Source organism: Leuciscus leuciscus (assembly GCF_965113295.1).
Source record: "Leuciscus leuciscus genome assembly, chromosome: 13".
Lineage (NCBI taxonomy): Eukaryota > Metazoa > Chordata > Actinopteri > Cypriniformes > Leuciscidae > Leuciscus > Leuciscus leuciscus.
The window spans coordinates 4,539,941-4,553,672 of record NC_138737.1 but is presented as its reverse complement, the minus strand read 5'-3'; the positions used below and the strand labels follow the sequence as shown (position 1 = coordinate 4,553,672).

The following is a 13,732-nucleotide window of genomic DNA, read 5'->3' as shown; positions in this document are numbered from 1 at the left end:
TTTATGTTTTACTTTCAATCTTAAAAGATTGAATTTATAGTTATAACAAAAAGGTTTGTTAGTTTAATGTATTTAAATTTCCATGATCATTTTGACCAAAAACGACTATGTAAATACTTATAAAACAATCTTACAAAAATACAACAACACAACTATACACATATATTATTAGATCTCTATCTTGAACATTAGGAGAATTCACAAATGTAAGTATTCTTCTGTGCAGTGTTAATGTCCTCAAATCTTTTAAGCGCAGTGTCCCCTGGCAGGACGTCAGATGTTATACGGGATATCCGTATTTGCTGTCATACGTGAGCTGAGGCCTGTGATCAGACGCAAGCATGCTGGCTTCCCTTTGGACTCTGCTGAGTTCGGTGTGGGCACTGCTGCGACCGGATCCGTCCCGTGTGACATTGGCTTTCTGTACGGAGCTGTAGTGGATCCCGTGGTGGACGCGGTAATCCATTACAGAACGGAAGCTGGAGTTACGGCTTCCCGGGTGACTCTCCGGAGCTGCGGTGTCCTCCCTGAGAAAGGAACAATGTCACATGGTGTTAGCCAGTAGCCACATTTATTTTTTGAGGAAAAAGGACACTTATATATTTGTGGCCAGTCCAGTTAGGTATTATTGGGTGTGGTTGCAGTTGATGAATAACAATGTACAAGTATTGGTGACTTGTCAGCCAGGTATTTACCCATGAGATTTGTTGTGAGACATTCTTTAACGCTGAACTAAAAGTACGTAGGCTACTTCCACTGGTGTAGTGTGAGACAGTACGCCAGTGTTGAGACATGCTGCATTCACACCCTCTCGTTATTAGGCTACTGTAATTATGAGATGACAATGCGTGATGTTCTACTTGGAGCTGTTATCATAATGAGCTGTTCTTGGATGCATTTCTATGGCAACATTATCAACGGCAGGTCAGGTGGTACAGCAGTCAAGTTACAAGTTGTAATTACGAGTTCTATGAGGACATGAACGCTTTTTACAAGTTGGAAACTCAATTACAGTAATTCCGAAATAGCGTGAACACATCTCTATACCACCAGAGGCACCATTCCCATTCAAACCACTCAGTTTTTTGAGCAAAAATCGGATTTTCACATTTGATAATTAAGTTTCACAATATTAGAAGGAAGAAAACAATAGTTTTGGGCAATATTATCCTAAAAAGTGTGAAAATGCACTAAAATGCATACAAAATATCCTCTAGAACTATGATTTCGCCCAGGCAATCCTTCCCACTATGTTGTTAGGGTGTTGTGGGTGGTTGCTAATGTAGTTGTGTAATGTGTTTATCAGTGCTTGCATACTAGGTCAAGTCAAAAGAATCCAACTTCAAGTTTCACTGACATTCTTGTATCTGCGACTTTGCCTCCTTTAATGTACGTCTATGGGATTTTAACTTTAAAGTCGGCATGAATTGAAAATTCATCCACTCTATTTTCCAAATGCATGTAATATAACTTATTGAAAACAATTCATGCCTACATAAGGTAAAAAAAAATTTTTTTTTATGTCATAACTGGACCTTTCTGTGTAAATGACTTCTCTCTGATGATGTATGCATGACTTCTCCAATCATTTAGTCCACTTAAACCTGCGTTTATCTACCTCCATTTTCAGATCCAATCAACAACTGACGCATAGAAACCAAGTCCCGCCCTACATTTTTTTCCTTTTTGATAATCCGTTTCACTCGGATATAAGTCATAATACGGAGGAAAAGATCTGTCGCTATACTTCTGTTTCATCAACATTCCACCTATTCCAATTTTTTTAAATATATAAACAAGGAATATCTTACCTGATCTCATTGGCTATCTCTTTTTCATAACGCCGCTTGTTGCAACAGCAAATCAGGAGCCAGATCAGCAAAAGGAGGAGGAGCAGCAACAGCAAAGCACCAATCACAGCTCCCACAATCACTCCCACTTTATTGGTTGCTAGAGATAAAAGATTTCGATAAAAGCCAATAGATTATGTGAAGAAATAGCTCGCTCGATTCTTAACATGAGAAACAATTGATCTGACAGTGCTGCTGAGGCTTCAACTGCCTTACAAAATCATCTGGAGAATAAATGGGTTCATCAAAATAATATGCACAAAAAATGCTCTGTTGAGTGAGTCTTACATATTTTGTTCAAGGACACGCTGCATAATGGACTTCATAAACAGACATGCTACTGTATATATAAACCTTGAACAGAAATGTGCTGAATACACAGGAAAATGACTGGATTTCTCCATTTCTCCATTGGTTCAATAAGCATAAAGACACTTTTTTTTTTTTTTTTGGTGCTAATAAATTGATTTCAAGTATTTGCACACTTAAGCTACTTAAAGAAATAGATTTAAAAGGTCTCAAAAGCCTCAGGAACTTTTCAATTCACTAACGTTAATGGTTTTAAGCCATTTCTTTTAGCACAGCATCTTTAAATCAGCTAGTGTTTTTTAGTGCTTTCTAGTAGATGTACACTTACCACAATACCAGTTTTAATGTTTTTGAAAGAAGTCTCTTCTGCTCACCAAGGCTGCATTTATTTAATCAGAAATACCGTAATATTGTGAAATATTAAAATCTAAAACAATTGTTTTCTAATTGAATATATAATTAAGATGTAAACCATGTTACATTTTCTTTCAGGATTTTTGATGAATAGAAAGTTCAATGAACAGCATTTATTTGAAATAGAAATCTTGTGTAACATTAAAAATATCTTCAAAGTTACTTTTGATCATTTTAATGCATCCTTGTTGAATAAAAGTATTAATTGCTTCTCTCTCTCTCTCTCTCTCTCTCTCTAAAAAAAAAAACCTTACTTGACCAAAACTTTTGAATAGTAGTGTTACGGTTTCCACAATAAATATTAAGCAGCACAACTGTTTTCAACATTGATAATAATAAGAAATGTTTCTTAAGCACAAATCATATTAGAATGATTTATGAAGGATAATTTAACACTGAAGACTGGAGTAATACACATTTTCATTGCAATATTATTTCATATTATAACTGAAGTTTTTATCAAATTAATGCAGCCTTGGTGAGACTCAAAAACATCACAAAAAGTTCTCAGCTTCACACAGGTGTCAGAGTAACTGCAGGTTAAATTCTCTATGATAATGAATCTTTTTGTGAAATGTCTGTTCTTGCTTCCTGTCAGATACAGCATATGGCACTCAAAACTCAACGCTGACATGTTGACATTCAAGTGTGTCTTACTTGTCTAAATACTTTGTGGATCCACCCATACTTACGGTTATAAGCTTGAAGGGCGTATGTGCATCGCTCCGCTCCGACTTCATTGCTGACCTCACAGAGGTACTTGCCCGTGTAGCTCTCGCTGTGGTTTGAGATGAGCAGCTCTCCGGTCAGGGGATCTTTAAACAAAAGAGTCATTCAGAATGAGCAGCCATTGCGAAAGGCCCAGCGGCGGCGTTTACGGCAGAGTGCACACAGTCAAACTTGTTTGGTAGCTATGAGGCTCAAAAAATGTTTTTGTTTTCATCTAAGCTGGCTTTACGACACACAGCAGGCCTGAAGCTACAGGTTCTTCAAGCCCTACCAAATATTGAGCTTTCGCTTCAACTATCCGCTAGCGTTGCGCTAGACCTGGGGACTCACTCACTCTGTGTTGCGGTTGGTGGCATGTTTCCACTTTCTTTGGTCCATGCATATTTCAGAGGTGATGAACCCTGGGAGCTTTTGCAGCGGAGCGAAACGGTTCCGCCCTTCTCCTCGCTACCTTCCAGCCAGCATTTAGGGGGCGAAGGTCGTACTGACAGAAACCAAAAGAAAAATAATCAGAGGTCATGGACACAATCACATGGCTGATGCATGGAACAAACTGGTCTGTTATGAGCCTGCAATGTCAGTAATGATAGCACTAGGCCTGGGCAATATAGAGTTATATTATAATAATAATAATAATAATAACACATGTTGATATTTTTAAGTACTTTATATGCTGTATATATATAAAATACTTTTTTGACAGTGATCAGACATTGTAAACAATTTGATTAAAAGGGTATTTAAAAAATAAATAAATAGTAGGCTATACATACATTTAAAAATAAATAAATTTGTCTTGGATAACTGGTAACTTGGATCTCTTTCAGGTGTACAACATTTCTCAAATTCAAATTCATTCCTCATAGATAAAATCAAGTCCTATAAATGTTTTCCTCATTGAATATCCTGTTTCACACAGAAAGGCCTCACATTTAAGGAAGTAAAATGGGTTGGGAGTGCAACTTCATGTTGACACTCTCATACTTGGATGGATTGTGAAATTAGTGACACGCTGTTTAGAAAATTGAATGGCCAGATTCATTAAAACCATTGCAATATTCACAATGATGCCCGATTTTACGACAGCAGCAAAATTACAAATATATTGTGAATATTTTACATATTGTCCAGTCCTTGACAAATATGTTGTCATGTTATTATAGTTAACTAAAATAATAACTTTCGTAAAATAATATTCGTTACTTGAAATCACGTTACTTGAAATAAAATAAACGTTAACTGAAAGCAAATACAATTTTAACTTATTTTGTAGCCAAGGCAACTAATGTTTATTTTAACATTATGTGCTACAACATGTACAATTTACATAAAAAATAAACTATATTACACATCAAGTTTGAGACTGCAAATATGTGCCAGATGTTGAATATAGTGGAAATGAGCTCTGACGATGGTAAAAAAAAAACATCTGCTCAAATTGAAGTTCCAAAAAGTAACGAAATAGCCTATGTTTTCTTTTATTCTTTTGCAATTGTTATTAAAACATCAGGAGAATTTTATATTATTGCGGCAGTTAGAGATCAATATATTATTGCGGCAGTTAGAGATCAATCTGTACAGATAGTATAGATCCGGGTCGCTAAAGACCCGAATATGTAATAATGATTAGCGAAACATTAATTCATTTAAGGGTTTAAAAAACAAAAGATGAGCACACAACAAAATTACAAAAATTTTAACTAGAATTAAAATGAAAATGGATCATTTAAAAATAAAAACTAATTCAAAATATTAATATGAAGTATCTCAATGATACTGAAATAACATGGGCCCGAGGTAGAGTTGTTATTATTATAAACGAAAACTATTTTTGTTCACTGGAATAAAAAAAAAAAACTATATAAAACAGAAACTTGAGTAAATACATTTACATGGCTCCAAAAAATAATCATGAATTCTTTTTAATTTCACTTTTGAACGCTAAAGAAGCCCCAAATGTACTATAGCCTAGTACAAATAGCCTACTATAATTAAAAAATAGATATAGATTATAATCTCTCAACTGAAACTATAAAGGCTGCAAAAAATAACACGAAACTGAAATAAAATAGAATCAGCCTCAAGATCTAAAAATCCTAAACTATAATTACACTGGACTCTTAAAGGATCACAGCACTGAACTGGAGTTTTCCGAGAAAGTGGAAATCATTGAGGCTCTCGACAGACGAGGTGGCGGGGTTGGGCTGAGGTTAACAGAGGAAAACAGAAGGCAGGCGTGAACAAAGAGCATCCACCCCACCTGCCATTCAGTCATGTCATCCTGAACGACTGGATGAAAGGGGCATGTTGGGGTGGAGAGAACCGGTACAACAGAAACCCGACAGCTTGATGAGAGCGCCAGAGCAGGTCAGCAGAGACAGAGAATGTGCAAGTCCTCACCCAGCACCACTAAAGTGACTTTCCTGGAGTCGATGCCGGGTGTCTTCTTCACTTTGCACTGGTACGTGGCCGTGTCCGAGACCTTGAGGGTGGAGAAGGTGATCGTGGCGTCGCCGAGACTCGGGTCACCAGCAAACTTCAAGCGACTCATCAGGTCTGTGTTTCCGAGCTGATAGAGTTTCCCTCCGGTGTAGGATAAGATCTGTCAGAGAGAGAAACACAGTTCAGTGAGCCTTATCTAATATAACAGGTCTAACCACCTGCCGTCATCAACACGGAGCCGCTAATACACCGTAAACACGGATTTCTCCAAATCTCCACACACATCCATGGAAAGCATGAGGTTAAGTAGTTTGGACGAGGGAGAAATGGGAGGAAATTAAAAAAATCCATCAAGATGATATACGATTGATCAGGTGTAGACTGTGATCTCCTTGGAGCTGAGAAAATATTCTCACATTCTTGTCTTATCAGAAACACCAGATGTTACGTCAAGAAAAGCTGCACGGCATGCATTCTTTGCAGTTTTAAAATCACCTTTATTCCTTCAGTAGTCTCATTATTGTACACACGGGGGAAGAAAAAAAGGGTGTAGAAACAATTTTCATTCAGAAATTGTAATACATTTCACAAACAATTACAAAGAAACAGCTAGATAAACATGCAATTTTGAAGGAGAAAAACTAAAATACGATTTTCTCGTAAAACATACTCAAATAATCTTCCAAAAGTAAAATAATATTTTTTTTTACTATTTCTGTACAATTGTAATTTATATAATTTTTATTTTCGTTTTTGTTTTCTTATATATTGTTGTTGTTGTTGTGTGTCTTTATATATATAAACTGTCCATGTAGTTTTAAATATTTTTTATTTAAATAAAATTTTAGATATTTTCGTACTTCCAGTCAAACTAAACCACAATGACAAATTGTGACAAGCTGAAGTAAATTACCTTTATACCTGATTCTGATGCTTCAAAAGGAGACAGAACTATTTACATTTTTTCTTGTTCTTAAAGATGCTAATAGACAGCCCGAGCATCAATACAAGATGAGAATGTGCTTTAAAGAGGTCCTGACATGAGAAGTCACATTTTCCTTGAGCTTTTGATAAGAGGTCCCTTTAAGGTTAACAGTTTCAAAATCCTTTTGCGTTTTGGCTGTTAATTAACATGACAACGGCGTTTTGGGGACCTGAAAACGCAAACTTTTGAAAACGAGTTTCAAAGTGCATGTTTTTTGAAAACGAGACTGTTATTGTCTCTGTGTAAACTACAAAAATGTGATTTTGTAAAAACGGTGACATTTTGCGCATGCGTATTACATGTTCAGTCTAAAGGCGCAGTTTTTCTTTACAAAGTGACATCGCCAACTACTGGCCTGGCAGCAGATTACAGCGATTTTAGTCATTTTCACAGGGATCGTTTTGATCAATGGCGTCACCTGTACGCAAAAGACACAAAGTAAAAGCATTTCTGCTTTTAGTACATCATTGACGTGTAAACATGGCCTTACTCGTGTGCTATAGCGAGTGGGCTTTGATACTTCTCCTGTGCAATGAAGTTAGCCAATCATAATAATGGCTGTTGACTGACACAAGAAACATATTCAATAAAGATATCCATGTCACGACCACTTTAATCTCCATTTTGTACTCTCAGTGCCCTCTCACCAGCTCATCTTTCTGGGTCATGTCTGGACTGACGAGTGTCCACTCAATGTCCAGCTCTCCGACATCTGCGCCGGTCACGGTGTACGTGCAGCCCAAAGTGAGACTCTCCCCCTGGGCTTTCTTGATTGTCTGTGGTCCTGTGGTCGTCACCTGTACAGCCCACGTAAGAGCTAAAGGTTCACAGAGAGAGATACAGAATAGTGAATTAATGACCATTCATTTTACAAACACCTGTCTTGTCCAATTTTGTTAAAGGGTTAGATCACCCAAAAATTTTTATTCTGCCATTAATTACTCGCCCTAATGTCGTTCCAAACCCGAATCCAAATCTACGGAACACAATTGAAGATCTTTTTGATGAAATCTGAGAGCTTTCTGTCCCTCCATTGACAGCTACGCAACTACCACTTTGACGATTCAAAAAGTTCATAAAGAGATCATATGTCACGTTTTGGGTTTGTTCATGTGTCTGTCATGTGATTCCCTGTTTGTCATGTGATCCTGCCATGTGTCTTGTCATTGGTTAATTGTCTGATCATTGTTCACAAGTGTCCCTTGTCTTGTCATTAGTCTGTGTATTTAAGCCCTCATGTTTGCCATGTGTCTTTGTCAAGTATTGTTCCCTGTAACCACTATTTGTGAGTTCTGTTCAAGTTCATGTTCATGTTCATGTCTTGTTTTGAGTTTTCATGCCACGCCATGTTTTTGTTTCATGTTTGGTTTTGTTTATAATAATCTGCACTTTGGTTCTCATTTACACTTGCCTCCAGTGGATCACTTTACATCATAAAACTAATCCATATGAGACTAGATCACTAAAAGCCTAAATTCATAGCAATCATATAAAGCAATCAAGTCTATTCAGAAAATTTGGACAAAACCGAAGGAAGATATTTGCTTTTAAAGAAATTATTTTTTTTAACGGGACTACACGACATTACTCCCGGGTTAGTGACATCACGAACCCTAAAATTTACATAAACCCCCGTCCCGGAACACGATTTATAGATTGAACAGAATATGTCATTATTCATGACAGAATATGCTAATCAATGACTAAAAGATAACTAAACATTATCTATCAAAATTCATCAACTAACCATTCAGAAATGTCCTGTTGCATTCTACATGTTGTCACTTCTTCTTGAGTCTCTCCATCATTGTTTGACTCCCGTTTGAACATAAAAGTCTAAAAGTTCTTTAAATTTTCAGTGCATTTCTGTGTGAGGTAAAAGGACATAAGCTGTTGAAGCTCCGCCCTCTGTGCCGGGAGCTCATTTGCATTTAAAGAGACAAACACAAAAACGGTGCGTTTTTGCTCACCCTCAAAAAGTGACAACTTTAACATGCTATATAAATATATCTGTGGGGTATTTTGAACTAAAACTTCACATACACACTCTGGGGACATCAAAGACTTATTTTACATCTTGTGAAAAGAGCATTATACCACCCCTTTAAGGGTTTTGAACGACATGAGGGTGAGTTATTATTTGCTTATACTATGGGGCAGTTGAATACTTGAATCTGGTTGGTTGACAAATGTTCTAAGGTGTGTCATTATTTTCAGGGAAACACACGGCTAAAGTAGTACCAGGCAGGTCTTGACCGCATTACAGTTCCATATCACTTCGCCAAAATATTTCAGTTATTTCAAAGGGCTGTACAGCCTAGAACAACAAAATGACCAAAACCAAAACATACTCTCTTTCTCACACTCTCCCACTTAAACACACACACATACAGTACGTACACACACTCGTATAGAAACGTGTCGTCAGCGCTGCTCTGACGATGTTGTCAGTTAAATAGTTTAAGAACTTAAAAGCTACATCCCAGCTAACAATTTTATGTTCCCAGAACGTTTCCAGAACGTTCCCAGAGGTTCCCTTAAGGTTAGGGGAATGTTCCGGGAACGTTTCTTGTTTGGTTCCCCAAAAAAACAAACAATACAGGAACGTTAGGGGAACGTTCTGTGTTTGCTGGGATGACATGTATCACTAGAGAGGTAATAATGGTGTTGTTCATGGAGAAGATAAACGTACAGTTTCGCTATTATTAGAGACGCTGCTGCCAAACACTGTTGAGACTCTCTCTCTCTCTCTCTCTCTCTCTCTCTCTCTCTCTCTCTCTCATAACTGCATTAAATGCGTACAACAATTCTCAAGAGTGTTTTAAGGACAAAAACCTGACTATTGTCTTAGATGCGTAAAAACAATTCTCAAGAGCGTTTTAAGGACAAAAACCTAATGTCTTGAAATACATGATCTGAAGAATATTTTGAGGTGCGGTAACCGTAGTGCTATTAGGGTTAATAGCACTACGGTTACCGCACCTCAAAATATTCTTCAGATCATGTATCTACATTAATCATGCATGTATTAATAGCACTAACCCTAACCCTAACCTTTTCTAATGGCCTAATTCAAAGGCCCGTCGTTAATTATTCCTCACATAACGTATCCAGTCATGTTTGGGCCATGACCATCAGTTTTTGCACATTTAATTAAAGAGCACTTTTGTGTTGCATTTTCTCCCTGAAACCTAGTCAAGGTTTCCTGAACCAAAACCAGCCGCTGTTTTGTTTATAATGCAAATTAAACAGGCTTTTCACAGTTTTTCAACTGCACGTTATATATAAATGAGCTCTGTTATGTTTGGCTAACCTCTTTACATGTCAATGACATCTCCAAGTTGCTAAATACTAATTAGCCCTTTGATATGTGCTCATGTGTTAATGTGCTCATAGTTGTGACTTCATAACTGTGGCTATTTCTGACGAAACCATTTCTGCAGCTTAATTTCAATGACTGGTCTGAGGAAGAAGTGACATGACACCATTTATTTCGAAAGAGCACAAACGATCCTGTTTTCCATGATATGCACTTTAAAAAGGGATCAAGAGGGGGATTTGCTATAATGAATCACGGTTGCTAATAATGCCATTTATTTGCACATTCTGTCTGTGCTAGAAAATCTGCTAGGTGCAATTTCCATGCTTCAATCATGCTGGTTGGTTCTGAGCGTTGGTTGTGTGGAGGATGATACAGACAGCATCACTCCACACATCCAGACACCATCCATCGGCTCTTTAAAATGCTGAAAGTGCACTTGCATGGTGCTTCTGGATATTTGGACGGTAATAACTTTCTGCTCCCATATTTGATGAATTACCTGAGCCATGATCACTAGAAAATGTTTTTTACGGATGGAATAGCATGACCTTAACTGCACCAAGCAGAATATCTTAAAAATAAAGCTTCCAAAAGTGGGTGTTCGGTAGTGTGAAGAACATTTTTTAAAAAATCGAAAGAACCTTTTGTGTAAAGGAAAGGGTCCATGAATATTAAAGGTTGTTCATGGAACCCTAAGTATCAATAAAACCTTTATTTTTTAAGAGTGAAAAGAGGCATGTTAATGCTGGAAGCAAAATTAATACTCATGGCACAATGCTAATTTATAACATTTAGTGCTTGTTAAAGCTTTGACAAAGGCCACAGCTGTGAAGGTCACAGAAATGTTACCAAACAACAACAGTTTACTATCATCACTGAATGGGAAGACTTGAAGCCTGAAATAACAATTAGGAGATCTATGCAATGTGAGCTGATGTACTCTACTGTCTTCAGATGCTCCTGTCACTATCTTTGTGTCTCAAAATCACAAACAACTGCTTTGATTTATTACAGATGAGCAATCTTAGCTTGGGGCATATGATTTTTGTTTTTTGTTTTTTGGGGGAAATGCTACAGATTTTCAGGTTTGTTTTGTTTTTTGCACCACCAACACAACTAGACATGTCAGACAACTATGTCATTCCTGTTAGCATTGCACTTTCACACAAAATGCAGGGAGTGTCTGTGATTTACGGATCGCCTCTCTCAGCTGGAATAAAAACAGTCCAAGCATGAATGTGTTGAGCAACACCGCTGGGCTAAACCCATGTAAGACCGTTGATGTATGGTTAAAAATTATGCATTTTCATGCTCTATAATTTCAGTGCACTCAATATGATGCAAATCGCACTCACACATAATGAACTATTGTTTTGTTGACGCTACATCTGCTGCTTTTTTAAAAGTCTGAAATGCACATGCAAGTGCACTGAACTGAATCTCAGAACCAGTAATATTCAGAGCTAGAATTTGCATAAAGCAGAGTGGGAGGCCAGTGCAACTTCTTAATATGCAGGGTTAATTTATGCATAACATGGTCACACTGCTGTGGAAACTCAATACAGCCCACACAAAGTGAAGAGAAAAGTGACCTTTAACACAGAAAACCCTCAAAGAGATTGTTAAATAAAAAAATATATTTCACACACCTGCATGATTTAGACACGCTGCAATGACGTATAATGCAGCCAGCGGTAGGGGGAAGTTGATCCAAAACTTGCTCATAGCCAAATATCAACTTCTCACTGAAAACCTGGGGGGGGGGGGAGAAGAACAGACTGTCATTGTCGCTCGCGGACTGGACACCTCATTTGCAAGTGTGAGTCATTTGATTCTGATAAGGGTCTCAGTTATGGCAAATTCAAATGTCATTTTAACGCAACTGGAATGAGAAAGTCTCGAGTTTCGATTTAAAGGTGTAAAAAACAACAACATTAATCACTTTGAAGTAGTAAAGGAGAAATGTCAACAAAATAAATATGGCACAGAAAAATGAAATCAGGAACGGGGCCTATAGACTTGTATCTGACAGATATAGCCTTTTTAAAAGCCAATATTGAACCCAATTTATAATAATACTGTATATACAAAGAAATAAACACTAAATAAATTAGATTATTTATAAGAAATAATAAATAAATTGAAATAAAAAACAAAATTTATAATTTTTAACATTTTAAAATGTATTTTATTGTCTCTTTAATTTGTACTTCCTGTTTAAGAGTGTTGGAGTGGTATATTTGCCCGATTGATCCACTATACAGATCAAAGAAAAACAATATATATATATATATAGAGAGAGAGAGATTATAATGTTATATAATATACAATTTTAATAAGAACAATATTAATAATTGAATAAACATTTTTTTTAATTATTATTTTTTTATACACAACATTTACTTTCTTTAAGACATACATTTCAAAACAGAAATTGTGCACTAACAAATGAAAAGTGTGTTTGGATATTTTTGACCAGTTTGTCATCAGACAAATTGAAAAATCTCAATCTCTCAATCTCCGATATTCTCGCCTATCACTATTTTCATGTGTAAATTACTGTAGAAAATGGCAAATAAGGCATTTAGTAGCCTACAGTGTGACTAAAACATTATTAATGTTTGAAACACAAGGTGGAATTATCAAAAAAAAATATTATAATAATAATAAGAAGAAGAAAAAAAGAAAAAAGGGGGCAATAAAAAGGGAAATGGGTTACTTGTTAAAATCACAAAGCACTGAAACTGTGATTGTTATCAGTGTGTCTATAAATCATTTAAGGAATAAATCATGTGTCAGTGTTGCTGCCAATAAAACACAGTAATTAAAACTTTGAGGACGAGAGTTCTGTCACAACTGAATACAGCTCAAATATATACAGTATGCTTTTGATTCGATGAGCCTTCTTTGAGCAGACTTACTGACAGTCTGCAATAATCATCTCAGTCTCATAAGAAATTAAATAAGCCAGAAGAACGAAGGTCAGAGCAGGCAAGGATCTTTTAAAGAGCAAAGTCCAAACTACAGTTCTTCCTATCACAACCAACTAGCTTTGTTTTCTTCTTATAAATCTTATGTAAACTCAATAAGAGTATTCTGTGAAAAAATATAAGTTACCTCTCAACGGAGCAACCAATTTCAGAATAATCCAACAAACCCCGCAGTTCTATCAGTTGTTTTCTTTGCGGTTTCCTCAACTCACACTCTCACCTGAAGCAGGTAAACAGGTGTTTCCGCTCAAGCTCCGCCCCCTCACAGCATTCCACCAATCACAGAGAATCACAAACTCAGTGAAACCGGCTGCTGACCCGCCTATTTACACCTGACATGTTTGATTTGTGAGTCATGGCCTCTGTGTAGGCAGTCGAGCTTCATTCCAGTGAAATATTCCCCTTGGATTATCTAATGCAAAATGTGTTCTAAGAATCACAGTAAGTAAGTGGATTAAATAAGCTATTTTGAATCAAAGAGTCCTCGAGAGGATTTCATGATCCAAACACAGTGTTCACAGAAAAGCAGTGCTTCTCATTTGGATATTGAAAACAATTCTAAATATGAATAATACAATATAACTAGCCATAAAGTCATCTGTAGTTAGAATATCAAAATATGCATTTACATTTAAAAGGGCAGATTCCCATATTTGTTAGTGTTGAAGGTGAAATCATTCACACATTGTAT

The 13,732-nt window shown here is 36.6% G+C and overlaps 1 protein-coding gene across 1 annotated transcript; it reads right to left on the bottom strand.

The window, feature by feature from the left end:
- On the bottom strand, window positions 1-13,303 carry vsig8b (V-set and immunoglobulin domain containing 8b). Its single transcript, XM_082187881.1, has 8 exons — window positions 13,169-13,303; window positions 11,701-11,804; window positions 7,377-7,546; window positions 5,703-5,904; window positions 3,637-3,786; window positions 3,266-3,388; window positions 1,812-1,950; window positions 1-527 (listed from the first exon to the last, which is right to left on the bottom strand). Exons 2-8 carry the CDS (start codon window positions 11,774-11,776, stop codon window positions 281-283), a joined length of 1,107 nt encoding a protein of 368 aa, XP_082044007.1. The 5' UTR covers window positions 11,777-11,804; window positions 13,169-13,303; the 3' UTR covers window positions 1-280.
- Window positions 13,304-13,732: the final 429 nt, after the last annotated feature.